This window comes from Zalophus californianus, chromosome 4 (assembly GCF_009762305.2).
Source record: "Zalophus californianus isolate mZalCal1 chromosome 4, mZalCal1.pri.v2, whole genome shotgun sequence".
Lineage (NCBI taxonomy): Eukaryota > Metazoa > Chordata > Mammalia > Carnivora > Otariidae > Zalophus > Zalophus californianus.
Window position 1 is genome coordinate 77480709 of NC_045598.1, and position 24736 is coordinate 77505444.

The 24736-nt window shown below is 35.6% G+C and overlaps 1 protein-coding gene across 1 annotated transcript in view; it reads left to right on the plus strand.

Annotated features, from left to right (window-relative positions):
• The window catches only part of C4H1orf146 (chromosome 4 C1orf146 homolog), a 34145-nt gene that overhangs the window by 1596 nt on the left and 7813 nt on the right, over positions 1 to 24736 (plus strand). Inside the window, exon 2 of the mRNA XM_027597009.2 lies at positions 18500 to 18611. Within this exon, the coding sequence (XP_027452810.1) occupies positions 18543 to 18611 (69 nt within the window). The 5' untranslated portion in view covers positions 18500 to 18542. The remainder of the gene's footprint in view (positions 1 to 18499; positions 18612 to 24736) is intronic.

Below are 24736 nucleotides of genomic sequence, written 5' to 3' on the forward strand. Positions count from 1 at the left end.
TAAGATGCTTATGATTTAGGGGAAATGAAACATGTTTATAAATAATTTTGTTGGGCAAAATATGGTAGGTGCTCAGCAGAGCTGGTATGAGGTGGGAAGGAAGGAGAGGTCTCATTTAAGTTGGAGGGGATCAGGGATAGTTTCGTGCAGCAGACAGGATTTTTAATGGACCTTGAAGGAGAGGTAGGATTTTTTTTTTTTAAATAGACGTTATTTTTTGGAATAGTTTTAGATTTACAGAAAAATTGAGGTGAAAGTCCAGAGTATTCCTACATACTGTTTGTTTAGTTTCCCCTATTACGGACATTTTGTATTATATGGTACATTTGTCACAATTAACCATTATTACATTATTATTAACTAAACTTCATAGTTTATTCTGATTTCCTTAGTTGTTTACTTAATGTCCTTTTTTTCTGTTCCAGGATTCCAGTCAGTATAACACATTACATTTAATTACAATGTTTGCTTAGGTTCCTCCTGGCTGTGACAGTTTCTCACACCTTCTTTGTTTTTGATGACTTCGATGGCTTTGAGGAGTGCTGGTCAAGTATTTTATAGGATGCCCTACTATTGGAATTTGGTGTGTTTCTCATGGTAGGACTGGGATTATGGATTATTGAGAGGAAGGTTACATTTTATCGTGGTACATACTGTCAACATGATTGATGACTATTAATGTAGACTCTTACCACCTGACTGAGGTAGTACCTATCATGTTTCTCCAGTGTCTCTTGGAGGCAGTGTCAGGAGATTTGTCTCTTCTCCCCCATTTATTAATTTACTCAATCCTTTATATCAGTATGGATGTGCGGATATTTGTTTTATACTTTGAATTATATTATTTTATTTAGTTTGCTACTCACGCTGTTCCAGCTTTGGCTGTAGGAGTCTCTTTCAGTTGATTACTCTTTTTGTCATATTCATCTCAGTGTAAGTTTTTCCTTTGTTTTTGTTTTTAATCACCTCCTTACTTTCTGTCACTACAGAATACTCTAGGCTCAGCTTGTATGTTTATTGTTCCAGTCCTAGAATAAGCCATTTCTCCAAAGAGCCCTGCTTCTTTTTATTGGAGAATGGTACTAGAAACCAAAGTCTGGCTGGTAGGTGTGATTGTTGCTGAGAAAGTATCATTTCTTTTAGGCCTCTCTCAGCAGAGCAAAGAAATATATACTTGTATGTACTAATCCATGTATGACCACACGTCTATAAGTATTTCTGTATATATTCATTTGTATTTCTGTTAAGCTGATAGTGATTTCATACTGATGTTGCCAACTCTAATCCATTACCACATGACTCATTCTAGCCTTGAAAGATAGATTAAAGATTTAGGCAAAAGTATGAGGAATAAAGTTTAAAAATGCTGTTATGAACATTCTTGTACAAATCTTTTAATACACGTTGTATGCATTTCTTTTCAGTATAAACTTAGGAGTTTAATTGCTGGTTGTGTATCTTCAACTTCAAGTATTTGGTAGATACTGCCTGTCAAGAACTCTGAAAAGTCTGAGATTTTATCCTACTTGGCCTGATATTGTTTGTTTGATTCTGGCAGAAGATACTTGATGCCTGGACCAGACACAGGATTTAAAAGAAAATTATGGCAAAAGTAGTAGCCAAAGATTTAGGTTCCTGATGGTTTCCTTGGCTTCCAAATCCACAAGAGGTAGATGTGTTGGAATAACATAAGTGGACTTAGACACACAGGCAACTGGTTATGTTAACAGAGAGGAGCACTTAATAATGAGTGGTGATAAGCCTGCTCAATGCATTTCTCAGTGTTACTCATTGCAAATGAAAAATGACATGGGTAAAGAGGGCCTGATATTCTTGGCATTTTCAGAAAAAAACATGCAGGGACACTGAGGGCCCATCAAAGATTACCCCAACAATCCCTAATTATCTTCCAAAATGGTTATATTAGTTTACATTTCAGCTACCCGTGTGTAAGAGTCCTTGTGCTTCATATCCTAACCAGTTTTTTTTTTTTAAACTCTTAATCTTTATCACTTAAAATACAGCTGTTCTTAACTGGATTCTATAAGAGAATTAAACCTATAGAACATGATTTGAGTGATTCTTTTTTCATTTCTCCCAAGGATGGTACAAATCTAGTACCATTCTAGATGTATAGGAGAGAACCAAGATCATGATATACCATGAATGTCTTAGGGAGGGCTTGGAAAATTATGGCACCGGAGTCAAATCTGGTCCTCCACCTTTGGAGCCAAGAATAATTCTTTATAGGGGTGCCTGGGTGGCTCAGTTGGTTAAGCAGCCAACCCTTGATTTCAGCTCCAGGTCGTGATCTCAGGTTCCTGGGATCGAGACCTGCATTGGGCTCTGTGGGGAGTTTGCTTAAGGATTGTCTCTCTCCCTCTCCCCCTCCCTCCACTTGTGCTCTCTTTCTCTCTCTCTCAAATAAATAAATAAATCTTTAAAAAAAATAATTATAGTTTTAAGTGATTGGAAAAAATATTTGTGACGAATGAATATTATGTGAAATTCATATCTTTGTATTCTTAAGTGTAATTTTAAGAAACCCAAACACATTAATTTGTTTACTTTTTGTCTGTGACTGGCTGCTTTCATGCTATAGTGGCAGAGTTGAGTCATTGCAAGAGACTGTGTGGCCCACAAAGCCTAAAGTAATTACTGTCTGGCCCTTCACAGAAAACACAAATAAATGGAAGACATTCTGTGTCCATGGATTGGATGACTTACTATTCTTAAGATGTCCGTACTACCCAAAGGTGTACGTGACTGTTGGTGCGAACCTCTTTCAGCCAGAATTTCCTGAAATGTAAAATTACATAAATATTCTATTTTCCTTTTCACATTGGTTGTTCAAAACCCAGCCAAAAATGAAGTTTAGTGCTCAGTTGCTTATGTTCTCTTTTGAGCATTCCACACACTAATATATATATTTAAATATATTTATACACCATTCTCATTCCATTTCCTTTTATATAGACTTTATTTGAGAGAGACAAAAGGGGAGAGGGCACAGAGGGAGAGTGAGAGGGAGAAGCAGACTCCCTGCTGAGCAGGGAGCCCGATGTGGGACTTGATCCCAGGACCCTGAGATTATGACCTGAGCTGAAGGCAGACACTTAACTGACTAAGCCACCCAAGTGCCCTCTCATTCCATTTCTAACTCATCTTTTGTGTTAGTATGTCTCCACTCTGTGCAGCCTTTAATTTTACTACCAAGTTGAAATCATTTCAGCTTTCTCTCTCCCATCTTGTCTCCCTAAGGGGTCTATGTTGGAAGGAGAAGCCTGGGATATGGATTCCTTGGTTACCCAGTTAAATAACATAATGTTTATTAAATATCTACTGTGGGACTAGTATGGAAGGAGACCAAAAATTGAAATATAGTCTGAGAATTCTTCATGGAAATGTTGAGGCATTATCTAAACTACAAAGTAACCATAGGATTTGAACATTCTAAGAGGAGTAGAAATAACAGACATCAAATTCTGTTACTTATAAAACAAGGGCCAGCTCTCCTTTTACTACATTGACCACAAGCATTCTCTTTTTAAAAAGTAAAAATTATACATTTAGAAATAACAATTTTAAGTGTATCATATCTCTTGTTTAATAGTAGTAATTAACATTTATTGAAGCTTACTATTTGCAAAGTGCATTTCAGTAATGACTACTTCACATATGTGCTCTACTGCTTTAAGTGCTTTATGCACAATAATACATTAATCCTCTTTTTTAAAAAAAGATTATTTACTTGAGAGAGAGTGAGACACACAGAACATGAGTGGGGGGAGGGATGGAGGGGAGAGAGAATCCTTAAGCAGCTCCCTGCTGGGTGTGCAGAGCCCCACATGGGACTCAATCCGAGGACCCCGAGATCATGACCTGAGCTGAAATCAAGAGTTGGACACTTAACAGACTGAGCCACCCAGGCACTCCCATTATCCACATTTTACAGATGAGGAACTGCAGTATGGAGAAGTTAAGTGATTTGCTCAAGATCAAATAATTTACATCTAGTAGATAGCAGAACCAAAGATTCAAATCAGGGAGCCTGTCTAGAGGCCACACACTTAAACAGTACACCATATTGCTACTTCATGATGTGATTTAATCCTCACAGAAGTGTTATGAATGTAGGACTGTTACTTGCATTTTACAAACAAGACAGCTGAAGTTTAGAGAGGTAAAAATGACTTGCCCAAGTGCATATAACTAGTAGGTGAAGGAACCAGGATTTGAAGCTAGGTACTCCAACCATAGAATTTGTGCTCTTAATTATTATGTTATATTGCTCTGAAGATGAATACACAGTCTTTTAAAGAATAACCTTTAATACCACTTTAGTCTTTTAAAAATCTAAAAACTCTTGGTCCCATTTATTCTAGGTTTTGATTTAATATTTGAGAATTCCCAGTATCTGTACCTCCCAAAGCCATGCTGGGTAGATTGCCAAGCCAGATAAACATTGTGCTCTTCTGAGTTTGTCTCAATTCCCAGTCCAGAAAGGCTTCCTGGGGCTTCCTTTCTTCCTTTAAGAACTCACTTTAGTGCTGCCCTCTTTTTCTCTCCGTGTACATAGAAACTTATCAATAGTTCCTCACCTTGGTGATTTCTGTGCTTTAAAGAAATGAAAAATAGTTGCTTCTTACAAAAATGTAGGAGAACTCTGATAATTCAGACTCTTCTTTTTCATACTGTTGTAAAAGATGTTACTACTGAAAGAAGACACTATAAAAGTAAAGATGTTTTTTCTAGCCTTATAAGCAGTGCAGGTTACTTTATTTAAAAGTTGAATGTGTTTTTCCTTTTGGAAAATAATTGGGATGTAGTAACTGCTGGTATCTTTTTCAGTGGTGACTATCAAGGTGTTTCAGAAGGGTTAATTTTCACTTCATAACAAAGGATTAGTTCTGTTATCTTTGTTTGATTTTAGCTGCCTGGCATCAATTTTGGTTCCATAGCAGCAAGAGTAAGCTACTGGTAATGAAGTAACTAGAATTGCTACAGATTTCAAAACTTGAGCATAAGAAATATTTTTAATAGCTCTAGTATTAAACACCTGTGCTTCTTACACAACAGAATTTAATTTAAAAATGACACACATCATTTTTAAATATTTTTGGAGCTATTTAAAAGCTTTTAAGAGATTCAGGCATTTTTTATATATATATAATATGTACATTAAATGTATAATGTTTATTATATAATATATGCTTATATATGTTTATTGTATAATATATACTTATATATGTTTATTATATAATATATACTTATATTATGTGATGTATAATTATGTTATTTATAATGTATATTACATATGAATAATTATATAATACATATTTATATATAATGTAATACATTTAATACATAATATAAAAATATTTTTTGAGGTATAATTGATGTATAATGAATTGCACTGCATGATGTGATGTTTTGATACACTTACACACTGGTGAAACCATTACCGCTAATCAGTATAGTGAAGATACCCATCATCCCCAAAAGCTTCTTCCTGCCTGTTTGTAATTTTCCCTTCTGTCCCCATTATGCCTTCCTCATAACCATGGTTCTGTTTTCTGTCATTGTAGATTAGTTTGCATTTTCTGGAGTTTTATCAAGAATATATTCTTTTTTTTTTCTTTTAAAGATTTTATTTATTTATTAGAGACAACATGAGAGGGGAGAGGGTCAGAGGGAGAAGCAGACTCCCCGCTGAGCAGGGAGCCTGATGTGGGACTCGATCCTGGGACTCTAGGATCATGACCCGAGCCAAAGGCAGTGGCTTAACGAACTGAGCCACCCAGGCACCCCTGAAATCCTGCATTTCTATACACCAGTAATGAAGCAGTAGAAATTAAGAAAACAATCCCATTTACAATTGCACCAAAAATAATAAGATACCTAGGAATAAAGCTAACCAAGGAGGTGAAAGACCTGTACTCTGAAAACTATAAAACACCAATGAAAGAAATTAAAGACAACACAAAGAAATGGAAAAACATTCCATGCTTATGGACTAGAAGAACAAATATTGTTAACTCTTTTTAAAATGTTTGGTAGAATTAATCTGTGAAGCTCTCTAGTCCCAGACTTTTGTTCACTGGGAATTTTTTGATTACTGATTCAACTTGATATTCTGCTGTTTTGGGATGACATATTCTGTATATATCTGTTAGATCCATTGGTCTAATTTGTTGTTCAGAGTCACTGTTTCTTTGTTGATTTTGTGTCTGGATGATCTATCCATTGACGTAAGTAGGGTGTTAAAGTCCGCTATTATTGTATAACTGCCAGTTTCTCCCTATATGTCTGTTAATATTTGCTTTATGTATTTAGGTGTTATTGTATTGGGTGCCTAGATATTTATAAGTATATTCTCCTGTTGGACTGATTCCTTTATCATTATGTAATGCTCTCATTTGTCTCTTGTTACAGTCTTCATTTTAAAATCTGTTTTCTCTAGTATTGCTACTTCGGCTTTTTTGTTTTGTTTTGTTTTTGATTGCATATGTTTTCCGTCCCTTTACTCTCAGTCTGTATGTGTCTTTAGGTCTGAAGTGAGTCTCTTGTAGGCGGTATTATAGATGGGTCTTGTATTTTTATTGATTCAGTCATCCTTTGTCAACAGCCATCACCATGGAGGCAAGACCCTCCTACAGTAAAAAGATTACAATTCCCTGAAAGCTCAGATTATGGTTAGCATTTTTTAGCAAGAAAGTATTTTTAAAGTAAGGTATATACGTTGGTATTTTTTTAGTGCTATTTTGCATCTAGCAGACTATACAATATAGTATACATAACTTTTACATGTACCAGGAAGCCAAAAAATTCATTTAACTTACATTATTGTGATATTTGTTTTATTGTGGTGGGTCCGGAACCAAATTCACACTTTCTCCGTGGTATGCCTGTATTTAGATTTCTCTTATTTCTATTTTTTCATTAATGGTAATTTTTGTCTTTCTAGGAAAGTGTCCATTTTATATAGGTCATCAAATCTGTTGACACAAAGTTGTTTATAGTATTTCTTTATAATCTTAATTTCTGAAAGGTTGTCAGTGATATTCCTTCTTACGTTCCAGATTTGGTAGTTTATATCCCCTCCCTCCTTCTCTCTGTTTCTCTGTTAGTTTAGCTCAGTGTCAGTTTTGTTGATCTTTTCAAAGGCCCAACTTTTTATTTCATTAATTTTATCTGTTGTTTTTCTGTATTCTATTTTACTGATTGCTGCTTTAATCTTCTTTCTAATTGCTTTGGGTTTAATTTTTCTAGTTTTTTAAAATGGAGTAAGGTGCTAATTTGAGACCTTTTTAAATTTAGTCTTTTAAAGTTATAAATTTCCCTCTAATACTGCTTTAGCTATATCCCATAAATTTTTATATATTTTATTTTTATTTTCATTCAGTTCAAAATATTGTCTCATTTCCATTGTGATTAGTTTTTTGACTCATTTCTTTCTTGTGTGTGTTTAATTTCTTTATATAAGACATTTGTTTTTATTTATATTGATTTCTAATTTAATTCTTTTGTGGTTAGAGGACATACTTTATATGACTTTTGTTTCATGTGTTTTAGGTCTCTGTTAGATGGAAATACATTTATAGTTGTTATATATCCCTAATATATTGAGTCTTTTATCATTGTAAAGCATTTCTCCTTGTCTGTAGTGATGTTTCTTAATGTCTATTTTGTTTTCTATTAATATAGTCACTCCAACTCTCTTATGGTTACTGTTTGCATGGTGTATCTTTTTTCTATTTTATGATTTTCATTCTGTTTATATCTTTGAATCTAAGACAGCATATAGTGGATTTTGCTTTGGCTGGAACATTTTATCTGTTCACATTTAATGTAATTATTTAATATGGCTGGATTTATGCCTGCTATTTAAGTTTTTTTTAAGAGATATAATCCACATAACACAAAAATAACCGTTTTAAAGTGAATTAAAATGAATTTTTAAAGTGAATTGGAGTGAATTTTAAACTCAGTGATTTTTAGCATATTCACTATGCTGTACAACCATCACCACCATTAAATCTGCGATTTTGTTATTTGTTCTTTATATGTCTTTGTTGTTCCTCTGTTAGTTTTTTACTACCATTTTTGTAATATATGAGTATTTTTTAGTTTACCACTTTAATTTCTCTGTTGATTTTTCTTTTTTCTTTTTTTTGTTGATTTTTATTTTACTTTTTTTTAGTTATTTTCTTAGTGCTTTCTCTTGGGATTATAATATGCATCTTATTATTTCAGATTACTACTTCTACTTGGCACTATAAAATGGATTCTCCCACTGAGGGATCTTAGAAGTTAAATATAAGAGATATTGCTTACAACCAAAATAATTTCTTTTGTTACTAGAAGCCTACTGTTAGTATTGTCAGCATATCTTATCACTAATGTTATAGGAACATAATTCATTGACCAACTACTTTAGTAAACACCACTGTGCTAAGTGTTAAGGGAATATAGTAAGGAGGTGAATTCATATCTCAAACAAGTAAAGGGAAATCTTCTAATGATATTATTTAGGGAAAGATAATTGTGGGATAATATTCGTCTGAGAAGGTTTTGTAGATTGAGATATGAAGTTTGCATTTGTAGAGATAAGAGGGAGTATTTTAGAAACTTGAGAGAATTTTGGAAGAGTTTAGAATGAGAATGGTGTATATATAAGTGATGGCAATGGAAATAAAAAAGGAATTAATCAAAATACCACAGGCTTCTTGTCTAAAATAGCAGATTGACCCCATCTGTTTATCTTTTCTTCTTCTCTGAACATTTGAAATGATAGTAAAGATTTTTTTTTTTAATTAACAAACACAAAGAAGGAGTAAAATAGCAAGTGAGAAATTTAAATGAGTATGAGGAAACGAAGACAGAGAGGAATGGTAATCAATTTGGTTATAAAAGAAAGTTATCCAAGTACCTACAGAGGGAGAAATTAATGAGAAGAGAGGAGTTTTGCCTCATGGACAAGAGGCTGAGTACTGTACTTGGAAGCATCAGGTATTGGTGCACATCAAGAGCAGAGTGTGGAAGGAGAAAAGATTGTTGAAAGTTCATATGCAAATCTATTAGAACTTCCTTGGGTTCTCTTCTCCATTCTGAACATTCAGGGAAATTCACCCTACAGTTCTCCAATGGAGAAGGCCGGAGGTTTGTTTCTGGAGACATTCATCTGGGAAGATGGATTTGGGAATACCGGGCACGTCTCTTATCTTATAAGAGATGTCTTCTGTAACGATCCAACATTAAATGACAATAGTCTCCAGCACTTATTCCCCATGTACTCTAATTTATTTTTCTCCATGGCACACATTGCTACCTTCCATCACTCTCTCCTTATCACCCATATTTGTCTTTTTTTTTTTTAATTGCTGGAATCATCTCACTAGAATGGAAGCTTCATGAGGGTGGAGATTTGTTTTGTTCACTATTGTGTCCATAGTCCCTATAATATCAAATACATAGGTATTTTTTTATTAATAAATAAGTAAGAAAAGACAATTAAGGATTACTAGACATTTGAGGAAACCTTCCAACATGAAAACTAGATTAAATAATCAAAAAAAGATCTGTAGAAAACTGAAACAATGTGGACAACGGAAGAAAACTTTAAAAAAACGTAATTAGCTACCTCAGAGAGATGAGAGATACTGAATTCATAAAACAAAGAGATGCCATGAAGAAGAATGATCAGAGAATAAGAAAGTGCTCCTAGTAACAAAAAATATGCACATGTGGTAGTTTAAAATTTAAAAAATAAAACTCTCAGCTTCTGATTTCTAGTCTAGCACGTAATAGAACTAGTAACTCCATCCTAACAAGTAAAAAGCTGAACAAACTGAAAAATCAACAACAAATCTGTCAGAGAAGTGAGGCCATGTGGCAAACTTCTGCACCCAAAATTGTAGAGACAGAGGGATTGATACAAAGAATCACTTACTGGAGCAGAAACCAATAAGCAGAAACCTCTGCAGGTACCAGTACTGGGATGGAATGGGGAAACCTAAAGTGTAATTGAAGAATTGCTGGAGGCACTGTGTCAATAAGTAGGGGGACCCATTAATTAGGGGAGCCCTGTCTTAGTGTGAACTGCCATAGCAAAATCCCGTGGACTGGGTGGGCTTATACAACAGACATTTATTTTCTCATAGTTCTGGAGGCTGGAAGTCCCAAGATGAGGGTGCCATCCTGGGTGCGTTTTGGCAAGAACTTTCTTCCTAGCTTGCAGACAGTGGGCCACCTTTTGCTGTAGCATCTCTTCTTTTAAGGGCACTGATCCCATCATGAGGGCCCCACTCTTGACCTCATCTCATCGAATCCTGATTATCTCCCAAAGGACCCATTTTGAAATACCATCAAATTGGGCTTCATTATATGATTTTGGTGGAACATCATTAGGTCCATAGCAGACCCCCACACTTTTGTGAGTTCTACCTCTGGGAGCTCTACCAGGTTCTCACAGTGAATATTGAAGAAAAATTCCTTTGTGATTCTGGCAGGGGGAAAAGAAAAAAAAAAAACATTTTGAAATATGTGAGAGCATCCTGTTTTAAAAATTCTGCTCTCAAGATGGGGCACCTGGGTGGTTCAGTTGGTTAAACATCTGATTCTTGATTTTGGATCAGGTCATGATCTCAGGGTTGTGAGATCAGGCCCTGCCTTGGGTCCTGCACTGGGCATGGAGCCTGCTTAAGACTCTCAAAAAAAAAAAAAAATTAAAAAATTTTACCAAAACCTAACTGTGTTGGTATTTTATCATAGACTAATCAACATGGGCCAAGGGAAATACCCAGCTTTAGCCCCCTGGAGGCATCCCCTCCCACCTAAGCAGGGGAAAAATCTGAGAAACACTGGTAAAATTCACAGCTCAGCATTGCAGGCTCCTGAAAAGACTGAGACCTAATATTAGAACTATAGAATCCTTCTCCTCCCCTTATACCTTACCACCATGTCACCAACGGCCTGTGTACCAGAGTTTCTTTTACCAAGTAGGTCATGTTAGACTTTCAACAAAAAACTATAAGGCATACTAAAAGGGAGAAAACATAATTTGAGGAGACAGCACCAGAGGCCCAGATATAGCAGGGATGTTGGAATTATCAGACTAGGAATTTTAAACAACTGTAACTGATATGTGGGAGGCTGTAATGGAAAAATTAGACAATATAACAAGAACAGATGGGTAGTGTAAGCAGAGAGATGGAAATTATAAGAACGAATAAAAAAGTGTTGGAAATAAAAGAGGATATAACAGAAAGGAAGACTCATCTGATGGACTCATTAATAGAATTGACACAGCTGAGGGAAGAATCTCTGAGCTTGAGGATATGCTAATAGAAACTTCCAAAACTGAAAAGCAAAGAGAAAAAAGACTGAAAAAAACTGAGCAAAATATCCAAGGACTGTGGAACAATTACAAGAAGTATAACATGTGTAATGTGAATACCAAAAAGAGAAGAAAGAGAAAGGAACAGAAGAAATACTTGAAGCAGTGACTAAGAGTTTCCATTTCCCCAAATTAATGCCAGACACCAAACCACAGATCCAGGAATCTCAGGGAACACCAAGGATGATAAATGCCAAAACAACAACAACAAAACCCCCCCAAAAAACAAACTCCACCTAGACATATCATACTCAAACTACAGAAAATCAAAGATAAAATATCTTGATAGAAACAACCTTATCTATAAGAGGAGCAAAGATACAAATTACATTACAGCAGAGCTTGCTGGTGCTATCACTTTCTGTGCCATGTGAGGACTCAGTAAAAAGGTGGCCAACTGTCTGCAAACTAGGACTAAAGTTCTCACCAGAACCCATCTGGGATGGCACCCTGATCTTGGATGTAATTGCATGTAAACCATGCAAGCAAGAGAGTGAAGTGAAATACTTAAATTACTGAGAGAATAAAACCACTGACCTGGAATTCTCTGTCCTGCTGTGTCCTCCTTCAAAGTGAAGGAGAAATAAAGATTTTCTCAGATAAGCAGAAATTGAAAGATTTGGTTGCCAGTTGATCTGTTTTATAAGAAATGTGAAGAATTTCTTGAGAGTTATATGTTAGCTAACTGTATATTAACTAACTGGAATATGCACAAAACCTTAAAAAATAAAAATAAAAACACATTGTACAACCTAAAAAAAAATTTGAGAGAAGGGAAATGATAGTGTCAGAAACTCAGATCTATCTGAAGAAAGGGAGAACAATAGAGAAGGAATAAGTGAAAGTAAAAAACTTATTTCTCTTATTTCTCATTCATCTAACAGATATATATAATGATGATAATAATATATTTGTATTATGTCATTTGATTTTCTTAATGATTCTGAGGTATTGGCAAGCCAGTATTATTCATCTCATTGTATGTAATTATATGTGTGAAAATAGGCTTAAAGACATTGAGTGATTACAGTATTAGAGGTAAGACTAGAACCCTGGTCTAACTCCCATTGTATTTTTTCTACTGTACTATGGATCTTCTACCAAAAGGTCTGAATGTATGCCTTATATTTGGCATAGATTCCACATACACTCCACATCCTCACTGAATCAAAGCCATAAGCACCCATTTTGTCTTTTGCAACTCCACCCCTCCCCCTGCCCCCGATACACCACCAATATTCTAACATAGTTTTTCTTGTTGCTAAGATATTTTTGCTGCTTTACCTTTCACCAGACACTAAACTAAACTCAGTGACAGGAACCTTCATTCTGTTTCTAGAATTAGTCTTTATATTTGATCCCTCTGGCTTTTGATTTGCATCTATCTCTTTTATTTTTTTTTCTTTTAAATGTGTTTGGAAATTTATTTTTATACATTTAACTATGCATGCAGGGTTTTTTTCTCTTTTATTCCTGACTAGACTCTGCTGCAACTCATGGAACTCAACCCCATATACTTCTTTTAGTTTAAAACAACTTTGCATCTAATTGGCCGCCTTTTAGGCAAGAATAAGCATTTGGCAACTATTTCCAGAGTTGTTCAGGGATGATCCTGAAGTATCATATATGGAGTACCAGGTACCTACTTTCCCAGTGGCCATTTGCTTCTTGCCGTTTTGCCACCAAGTCAGGTCAGTACATCCTTTTCAAAATGTTTCTTCAACAAGATGTTTTGTAAGCATGTAATTCTCTTTGTATATTTATTATGAACTATGACATTTGTGCTCAGGGTAAAGACCCAGAAAGTCATTTAATTCACTTCTGACTACATATCATTCTATTTAATCAGGGGACTCTGATCATCATGAGATTTTGGTAATAGGAAAAGCTCTCACCAAGAACACAGCCTCTGTAGAATCTAAGTTTATTCATTACTACTTAAGAATTAAAGAATTCTTCTGCCTCCACAGTTTACTTTGCCAACTTGTACACTAACCACAGATCTGTATTCATAGCATAGTTTTTGAAAGCATTGTTTATTGCCTAACGTGTCCACATTTATTTGTCACCACCCATCACCCAACAAATCATCAGCTAGATCATGGTAGAATACTTTGGCTTCTGATTGGTTCATCTACACACCTGCCACATATATTTACTTATAAAATACCCCCACATTCTTTTACCCCCCTGCCCTTTGGTCAACCTGATACAGAGAACTAGAGTTCATGATAGATATGCTGAGCTCTTGTTGATGCCTTGGCCAGCTGCATGTCAGATTTAGTGAGAGGGTAGGTATGACCCAGAAGAGGAGTTCATGTGACTTCAGTCTATTCCTAAGAATCTGATCCCAGAATACTCAGAGTCTCCCCAGGTAAACTCAGCAAACCCTGCCTTGTTTACTGGGAAGAAAGACTGACATTGTGAGGATGTGCCTTTTAAGCTAGTTTGATCCATCTCTGCACCACATATTTCTAACACATAAAGACACATGGCAGAAACCTTCCACTGTTAATGGCAATCATCCAGAACTTACTTATTTGTTCCCAGCTTGCCATAACCTTTATTTTACTTCTGACTTCTGGACTACTGTTTGTATTTAGCAAAAGTGCCAGGCACTGTGATAGGCATTGGGAATACAAAGATGAATAAAACATGGTCACTCTCCTTAAGGAGCCTCCAGTGAGAAGTCTCTTCATTGAGAATACAACTATGTAAACAAATTTAACTATATTAATGAATAATTTAACAGATATGCTTGGGCTACTATAGGTCCACAGAAGAGGGAAGTCCTGATTGCCTATGGAGAACAGGGGAGAGTTTTTTAGAGGAAGTAACACACAAACTGCTAATTTTAAAAAATAACTAGGAATTGACAAAGTGAGGGGAATTTTATTCAGAATATATAGAGATGAGGTGTGAAAAAGCATTTCTTGTTTAGGACTATAGGTTCTTTTTTTTTTTTTTTTTTTTTTTTTTTTTTTTTTTAAGATTTTTTTTTTTTTTTTTATTTGTGAGAGAGAGAATGAGAGGCAGAGAGCACGAGAGGGAAGAGGGTCAGAGGGAGAAGCAGACTCCCTGCCGAGCAGGGAGCCCGATGTGGGACTCGATCCCGGGACTCCAGGATCATGACCCGAGCTGAAGGCAGTCGCCCAACCAACTGAGCCAGCCAGGCGCCTATAGGTTCTTCAGAATAGCTAGAGCACATGTGATACGTTAAGGAATGGTAGGACGTGAGCCTGAAAAGGAAAGAATTTGTACACCTTGAGTAGGCCATGGTGAATCATTAAAGGATTTTAATTGGGGAGGAATATGATATTTGTGGTTTTACAAGATAATTCCATGTTATTGCAAATTAATTATAATTGGAAAAGTTTGGGACTACATCATATGTCCATTGTAAATTACCAGAGATAATTTAAGGGTAGCAGAATATGCCTATTTGACATAAGGATTATTTTGAGCTGATTATTTTAAGAAATACAGACATAGGAGAAGCTCTGAAGCAGAATAGAAGTTATCCTTTTGTAAGGTACATTCACACTTTTGAAGAAAGTCTCCATTTTTAAGTATCTTCTTTGTATCAAGAAGAGAAGGGTGACTCTAAATCACAAGAAACTTAAAGATGGCACTGACTTAAATCTGCATAACAAACCTTACTCTCCTTTACTCTGTTTTTCGTGGTACCTTCCCAGCACTGGCCTCTCCCATAACATCTTTCTTTTGTCTTTATCTGAAGATGGTATTTAGGGTGGTGGCTTAGGCTCTCTCAAGGAATTAACTCATTTTTTTTCTGGTTATCTTCCATGTATATGTGAGGTATACATGTTAATAAAATGGTTTGTTTTTCTCTTGTTAATCTGTCTTTTATTATAGGGGATCTCAGCCAAGAACTCCTAAGGGTAAAAGGAAAATTTTTTCCTTTCCTGCATAAGGGTCAAATAAAGGGTGGCAAATCCATACAACAGAAATTATATAGCCTTTACATATTCCCTAAAAATATGTAAGGAAATAGCTTATGACAGATTATTAAATGAAAACACTTGAGTATAAGTCCTAAATATTTGGAAAGATATACCATATTCATAAATGGAAAGACTCAATTTCATAAAGAATTTAGTTTTTTCCAAATTGTTTTATAGATAAATGCGCTTCTAATTTTAAAGATCCTCTAACAGTTTTAAAGCAACTGACATGATGATTTTAAAATTTATGGGGCGTGGTGCGCGTGGGTGGCTCAGTCGGTTGAGCGTTTTGGCTCAGGTCATGATCTCAGGGTCATGAGATCGAGCCCCATGTCGGGCTCTGCTTGAGATGCTCTCTATCCTCTGACCCTCCCCCAATTCGTGATCTTTCTCTAAATAAATTAAATAAAATCTTTAAAAAAATGAATAAAATTTAGAGGGAAGAAAAAAGACCCAAGAACACATATAGCACTACTGAAAAAGAAGAGTAAGATATTGAGACTTCCCATATAGAAATCAAGAGTTTTTATAAAACTATAAAAATTAAAAACAGCATGACATTGACTTGGGAATAATTAAATTGAACAATGGAATAGAATATAGAACCCAGAAGCAGACCTGTGAATATATGGAAACAATGTGTCACTATGGTGACATTGCATTGCAAATAATGAGGAGAGAAAAGACTACCAAATAGTGTTGGGACAACTAGGTAGCCATATTTTTATTTTTTATTTATTTATTTATTCATTTTTAGGTAGCCATATTTTTAGAAAATGAAATTGGATCCCTACCTCAGACTCTATACAAAATTCTAGATGAATTAAACAAATGTGAAAGATCAAACTAAAAATTTAGAAGACAAAGAGAATATCTGTGACTTCTGGGTAGAGAAGATTTCTTAAAAAGCACGGAGAATAAATGAAAACATTGGTAAATTTGACAATATTGAAAATTTTAAGTTCAAATAATATAAAGAAGGGGAAAAGGCAAGTCTAAACCAGGAGAAAATACAAATAGTTGACAAAAATTAATATCTTGACTATATAAGGAAATCCTACAAATGAGAAAAAGAAAAGGAAAATCTAATAGAAACATGGACAAAAGACATACCCATTTCACAGAAATGGAAACATGGCTTAAGAGTGTCAGTGTCCATAATCATCAGAAAAGTACCAAATTTAGACCACAGTGATACTCACTTGAATGCTACTAGATTTACAGTAATGAATTTTTTTTTAAAGATTTTATTTATTTATTTGAGAGAGAGAGAATGAGAGATAGCACGAGAGGGAAGAGGGTCAGAGGGAGAAGCAGATTCCCCGCCGAGCAGGGAGCCCGATGTGGGACTCGATCCCGGGACTCCAGGATCATGACCTGAGCCGAAGGCAGTCGCTTAACCAACTGAGCCACCCAGGCGCCCTACAGTAATGAATTTTTACCTTTTCTCCTACCCACCTCAGACAACTGTACCTTAAACCTTTTTTTTTTTAAGATTTTATTTATTTATTTGACAGAGACACAGCGAGAGAAGGAACACAAGCAGGGGGAGTGGGAGAGGAAGAAGCAGGCTTTCCGCTGAGCAGAGAGCCCGACGCAGGGCTCGATCCCAGGACTCTGGGATCATGACCTGAGCTGAAGGCAGACGCTTAACAACTGAGCCACCCAGGCGCCCCTGTACTTTAAACTTTAGCACACTGATATTTTTGAAATTTTCTTATATAATTTTCTTTTATTATCTGGTTGCCAATGTGTACAGTACTTTGTGTTGTTCTTGCACAGAGTACTCTTCCTTCCTTTAGTGTAGCAGTTCTTAAAAGTATGGTCCCTAGACAGGCATTAACAGCACCAACAGAAATACACATATACTGGCCCCACTCCTCAACTATCTTTTCAAGGATGTGTAGTGAATAGTTTTGTAGGTTAGAGATAGTATTTTCCTCTAGAGTACAGGGCAGTTTTGGTTGCAGCCCATTATAAAAATCAGGGATTCCTAAGCTCAGGGTTTCTTTCCTATAATACACCTCACTGTTTCTGCTGATATTACCTAGCCTTTTCCCCATAACCATGTGGGAATTGGATTTGGGGAATTGCTGCAAGAGAATGAAGATCCTGGGGTGCCTGGGTGGCTCAGTCATTGAAGCATTTGAGTCTTGATTTTGACTCGGGTCATGACCTCAGGGTTGTGAGATTGAGCCCCACTTTGGGCTCTGCACTGAGTGGGGAGTCCACTTGAGATTCTCTCTCCTTCCCCTCCCCCTGTGTTCTCTCTCTCTAAAACAATAAATCTTTAAAAAAGAGAGAGAATGAGGTTACTTCCTGTGAGTAAAAAAACAGGTGAAAAAAAAAAACATTCTTTGTCCTCTGATCCAAGAGTCTTATGTCTTTTGTTAAATCCATGAAACTGTGGCAGGCTAACTTTTTTTTTAGCTTGCAAATAACAGTAAAACCACAGACCTTTCACAGTTCTTGACACAAGTCTTCTTTCATGAAGTTAGTGCCCTGAAATGGGAACCATTGCTTTTAGTAATTGTTAATAGAGTTAAATAACAAAAATTCAATCGAGTAAATTTAAAAATCAGATTGGCTTCATTCAGTAAATCATGAATTGGGCAACATCCCAATTAGCAAGGGAAAGGAGCTCCACCAAGCTGTAGAAAAGGGGAGGTTTTTAAAGGCAGGTGGAAAAAAGAAATTATTTGCAAAGAATGCATTGTTTCAGGCAAGATCGCCTTCCTGGGGGGAAAGGAAGGGATTTATTGGGTGGATTATTTATTTCACTAGTGCTGACCAGGTAATTTGGTGTTGACCGGTTAAAGGTTACATACATTCAAAGGGGTTGAAAATGTAGTTAGGTTAGATATTAAGTTTTGGTTTACTGATGTGGGGTTTAGCACAAATGACTCCATTTTGGAGTCATTGTTCTGTCTCCTTTTTAACAGTAGGAAGCATGGTATTGCAATAGGAAGCATGGTATTGAATAAGCTTAATGTATAACAAGACATATTTTTCAGTTTCAAATTTTAACTTTCAAATATTCGTTAGAGTGTCTCCATTAACCTAGTTTCATTTCTGTCTTTTATTTTCATTCACCAAACGTTTCTACATTGTCCTGTTTGCTCTTTCTTTTTATCAGATTGTGGCACCATTAGAAGCTGGGTTGATCCAGAGACAGACAGATGGCTGAAAATGGCAGAAAAGAAAAAATAAAATGGACAACCACTATTATTATTAGCTCATCTCTTAAGGTAAAGAGGCATTTGGGCCACTGATCTTTAAAATTAAAAGCAATAGAACAATATTTTAAAAGATCCTTAGCTTGATTATCCAAAGTTATATGGATCTGCAAGAACATAAACTAAATGTATTTTATTTATTTATTTTTATTTATTTTTAAGATTTTATTTATTTATTTGACAGAGAGACACAGCAAAGAGAGGGAACATAAGCAGGGGGAGTGGGAGAGGGAGAAGCAGGCTTCCCACTGAGCAGGAAGCCCGATGTGGGGCTCGATCCCAGGGCCCTGGGATCATGACCTGAGCCGAAGGCAGACACTTAGCGACTGAGCCACCCAGGCGCCCCAAACTAAATGTATTTTAAAGATAAATTCTAAACTTTACTGCATCCATTTTCAACATCCTACTTCTTTAAATATTTGAAGGTTGGAAATTTTTAAAAATTCTTTTGTTTCTCTATAAGCCTGTTCTAGAGATGTTAAAGGATTTGAGAAGCAGTAATGCGCACATGTATATTATTTGTTTTTGAAGAAATAAACCACAGAAACTGATCTGTGTACCTTAGTGGCATTAGAGGGAGGCTGTCTCCATACAGTTTGGGTGGGGAAGGGATGGAAAGTTGATTCCATGAAGGCAGTTGGTCAGTCCACAACCATTTTTAGCTCCTCAGCTCACAGGATTTCTCCATTGCCCTGGTATTTATTATAGACACTAGCTGATGTGTAGAGGGAAGGGGCAAGAAATGACTGTTCCACAGTAAAGATGAGAGAGGCAAGAATAAGACTAAAAATAAGATGTTTTAATCCATTCTGTCCTCCCACTGCTACCTCAAGCTGCACTTTGCCCTATTGACTTTCGCCACCTAGCTCCGTAACACAAACCAGTTTAAGACAGCCTTAAGTCTCACTGTTTTTTTCATGCTTCTTTTTCTGAGGTTTCTGGAATTCCTGTTTTTCTCTTAATTCTATGTCTTTTTCAGACTGACTTTGAGAGAGGGAGCCAGCAACCCATGCTAATTTGCCAAGAACAACTACTTCATAATTCATTTGTTATGTTTAACTGTCTTGCTTTGTCCTATTTCTGTTTCTTTTTTATCTCCTTGTCACTTTTTGTATTGATTGGTTTCTCTCTCTCTTTCTCTACCCCTCTCCCTCCCTCTTCCCTCTCTCTGTGTCCCTCTCCTTTCTTCCCTTCCTCCCTTCCCTCTCCCCCTCTTTTATTAGCTTTGGAAATTATATGCTCTATTTCTACTATTTTAGTAGTTTCCCTAGAAATTTTAACATGCATACTTATCTCCACAAAATCCACAGTGAATAATTACCTTTATTTTCCTCTTAAGGGACAAAAGAATCTTAGAACACTTTAATTCCAGTCATCCCTTTCTGTGTTATATCCTGTTGTCATATTTAGTGTAATTCTGTTTTTTAACTTTTCTAAAGTTAGCATTTGTTTAGATATACTCATGTCTTTGCTACTGTTTTTGCTGTTCTTTCCTTCTTTTGGTTCAGACCTCCCATTTTAAATCACTTTCTTTTTATCTGAAGAATATAATTTAGAAATTACCTCAATGAGGATCTTCTAGAGGTAAAAACTTATTCTTAGTTTTTGTTATTATCAAAATATTTATTTTCCCCTTGATCTTGAAAGATATTTTAAAGGTCAATTTAATTGACGTATAACTTACATACAATAAAATGCACCATTTTAAATGTACAGTTTGATGAGTTTTGACAAATGTGTATACCTGTGTAACCACCACCCCAGTCAAAATATAGAACGTATGCATCACTCCAGAAAGTTCCTTCATGTAGTCATTTGTAGTCATTTCTTTTCTCACCCCTTGCCTCAAGCAACTATTGATCTGATATTTATCACTGTAATGAGTTTTGCCTGTTCTAGAACGTCATATAAGTGGAATAATATAGTTGGTATTCTTCTGTACCTTGCTTTCATGTTGTTGCATATAACAATAATTTGTACCCTTTTATTGCTGGGTAGTAGTTTAGTGTATGAGTATACTACCCCAATTTATTTATCTATTCACCAATAGATGGACATTTGGGTTTCCAGTTTTTGGCTGTTATGAATTAAAGCTGCTCTTAATCTCAGTATAGGTCTGTATGTTTACATGGTTTCATTTCTTTTGTAAATACTTAGTAATGGAATTGCTGGGTCATATGGGTCATATGATTATTTTTATAAGAAATTGCACAACTTTTCTCAGCTTCACTACAGATGAACACTGAATCTATTTAACTGTGTAACTAAAATAAAAATAAATGTGGGGATTATGGTTTTATATTCCCATCAGCAATGTATGAAAATTCCAGTTGCTCCAAAGTGAAAGATATTTTCGCTAGATTTACAGATACTTTCTTTCAGCATATTGAGGAACTCATTTCACTAGATTCTGACTTTCATTGTTGCTGTTGATAAGCTAGCAATCAGTTTGTCACTTCTTTGAAGATTACCTGTCTTTCCTCTTTGACTGCCTTTTAGATTTTGGCATTCTATAGTTTTGGTTTTTTTTTTAAGATTTTGTTTATTTATTTCACAGAGAGAGACACAGCGAGGGAGGGAACACAAGCAAAGGGAGTGGGAGAGGGAGAAGCAGGCTTCCTGCGGAGCAGGGAGCCCAATGCAGGGCTCAATCCCAGGACTCTGGGATCATGACCCGAGCCAAAGGCAGACACTTAACGACTGAGCCACCCAGGTGCCCCTGGCATTCTATAGTTTTAAGGTATAGATTTTTTTATTTTTTATTTTTTGAGGTATCGTGAATCTTTGAATTGTTCTTATTATCAAGTTCTTATTCATCATCTCCTTTATTCCCTTGCTCCTTCCTGTCTGAACTCCCATTAGATGTATGTTAGATCTTTTCACAATGTTCTCTATGCATTTTGGCCTTTCTTTCACTTTTTCTGTCTTTAGGTTGCAATCTAGGTAATTTCATCAGTTCTGTCTTCCATGTCAGTATTTCTCTCTACTCCTATTAAACTCATCCATTGGAAGGTTTTTTGGTTTTCTGTTCTGTTACGTTTGACTTTTTCCAACTTATGAAATGTACATAGAGAAAAGTATACAAAAGTATATATGAACCATTTAATGGAGTTATTGTAAAATGAATACCATGTAGCCAATCAGGTCAACAAATGGAACATTACTAATTCTCTTTTCTCTTCAGGACTTTATTATATCAATGATCAAATACCAATTGTATTAGATATTTATAATTTATTAATTATATCAAATGTGTATAACACCTGTACTTTTTCTGTAGCTGTAATTCCCACATTTATTTTCATGTTAGTTACACAGTTAAATTGATTCAAGATGTATCTTTGTTTTTTTTTTCAAGTCTTTCTCAGGTATGATTTAAAAAAATTTTCTTCATATTGTTCCTATTTCATTTTAAGTACTGTAGATAGTTGATGTTTTTGTTGCTGTTATGGAATATTGTTTCCCCATGTTTTCAGACTATAAGTAGCAACTTTTGAGTTTGTGGTAATTTATTTTTAATCACTTCACTGAATTTTCATGATACATTATCAGTTGGATTTTCAAGGGAGGCAGTCATAATTTGTGATTAGAATTTCTGACAGCTATATCTCATGGCCTTTTGCTGTAACCAGAGCATCTAAAATAGTGTTTCTGATTTTAATGGGAATACTTCCAGTGTTTTATTACATATGATATACCTGTTGCTATAAAATATTTGTTGTGTTAATATTCATCTAAGTTTAATTTATATAGTTTTTCTGTTCATCAGAAATAGGTGTACAGGGGCTCCAGGGTGGCTCAGTCAGTTAAGCATCTGCCTTTGTCAGCTCAGGTCATGATCCTGGAATCCCAGGATTGAGTCCCACATCAGGCTTCCCGCTAAGCAGGGAGTCTGCTTCTCCCTCTGACCCTCCCCCTTCATGTGCTCTCTCTTACTCTCTCTCTCTCAAATAAATAAAATCTTTAAAGAAAAATAGGTGTTCAGTTTTTCAAATGCATTATTTTTGGTTGTCTGTTGAGAAGAACTTAAGTGACTAATCTTTGCATTTCTTGATTAAACTAGTTGATCATTATCCGTTTTTCTTTCATAGTCTCTTAAAATTTGGTTTTCTAATATTTTATTTTTGAATCCTTACTTATTAATGATTAGGCTGTGGTTTTCTCTTTCTGTGCTATTTTTGTAGGCAAGAGGAGGTTTCCTTTTCCATACTTTTTTTTCATTCCTTTTGTTTATATCTGTGAAGTTATATAGTATGGAAATTGTTTGTTCTTTAAAGTAAAAGGAGCTTTTGTATTAAATTTTCTGTGCTGATAATTTTTTATGAACTGTAGAAAAATAGTGATTTCTATGGTTTTGCTCTGTTAAGTTTTATACAATGTTACGAGTCTATTTCCATAAATTATATATTTTTTAAAAATTTACCTAAGTCATAGAGGTGGTAAACTTCCTAAGTTGAAATTTATGAAATTGCCATTTCTGTTATTAAAATTTTCATACTGACATTCTTTTAAATTTTCTGATAAACTCTTATCAGTTATTGAGTACCCTTTCCCACTTCTGTTTTTATTTATATTTCCTTTTTCATGAGTAGATTTGGTAGACAGAATACTAGTTTTACAGAATACTAATAGGTATTAAATTTGTAGAAAGAAGTATTGGATTATATTTGGAATGTTTATATAAAATTTATACAAGTTTTTTTTACTGCACTACTCTTAAGAGCCTTTCATATGCTTAAATGCATGGTAAATCCTCAAAAGGAGACAAAATAATATTCAGTGTTTCCCAATATTATTTGAATACAAGGAACATCTTTTAATACTTCATGGGACTAATAGTCCATGAAACATGCTTTGGAAAATCTAGTCTTAGCTCCTGGTTATTTTGAAAAATTAACTTTTAAAAAAAATTTTATTTTGTATTTTTTAAAAGATTTATTTATTTATTTAGAGACAGAGTATGCATGTGAGTGCAGGGGGGAGGGGCAGAGAGAGAGGAAGAGAATCCTAGACAGAGTCTGCACTGAGCATGGAGACAGACTCTGGGCTCGAGGCCATGACCCTAAGATCCTGACCACAGCTGAAACCAAGAGTCAGATGCTTTAACCAACTATGCCCCTTTATTCATTTATTTATTATCATTATTTTTAAAGATTTTATTTTTTCTTAGTGCATGAGCAGGGGGAAGGGCAGAGGGAGAGGGGGAATTGGGCTCCCTGGGAGCCTGATGTGGGGCTCCATCCCAGGACCCTGAGGTCATGACCCGAGCAGAAGGTAGACACTTAACCAACTGAACCACCCAGGCACCCCAGCAGGTGCCCCTTTAAATTTTATTTTTAAGTCTTTTTTTTTTTTTTTTAAAGTAGGCTCCACATCCAGCGTGGAGCCCAACATGGGGCTTGAACTCACAACTCTGAGATCAAGACCTGAGCTGAAATCAAGAGTCAGACACTTAACTGAACCACCCAGGCACCCCTTTAGATTTTAGTTTTAATTTAATTTTGAAGATTTTTATTTTATTTTAAAGATTTTATTTTTAAGTAATCTCCATACCCAGTGAGGGAATAGAACTCACAACCTGGAGATCAAGAGTCTCATGCTCCAAGGACTGAGCCAGCCACGCCTCCCCACCCTCCACCCCTTTTCTTACTGGATCAGCAGTTGACAGATTGATAGGGCATGAGAGTACCCCCTTATGGCTTCTGACTCTATTTCATCTGCCTATTTATTTTCAAAGGTTTTTTTGTTTGTTTTTTTGTCATTTCTTCACCCACCCTGGGGCTCCAACTCATGACCTGAGCTGCATGCTCTTCAGTTGAGCCAGCCAGGCACCCCCAATGACTCTATTTTAAAAGAGGTTTCCTTTGATGAATTTTCACAATACCAGTTATTACTTTTTGTTTTATTGCTGAATAATTTCCATTGTGTGAATATGCTTGAAAAAGTCAACATTATTAAAAAAACTAGAAGACTAACAAAAGATGTAACAACCAAATGCACGGTCCTGGTTTGAAAAACCAGCTGGTTTAGTCAGTGGAGCATGCAGTTCTTGATCTCAGGGTCCTGACTTCACACCCCATGTTGGGCATAGAGCCTACTTTAAAAAAAACAAAAAACAAAAAAACAACTATAAAAGC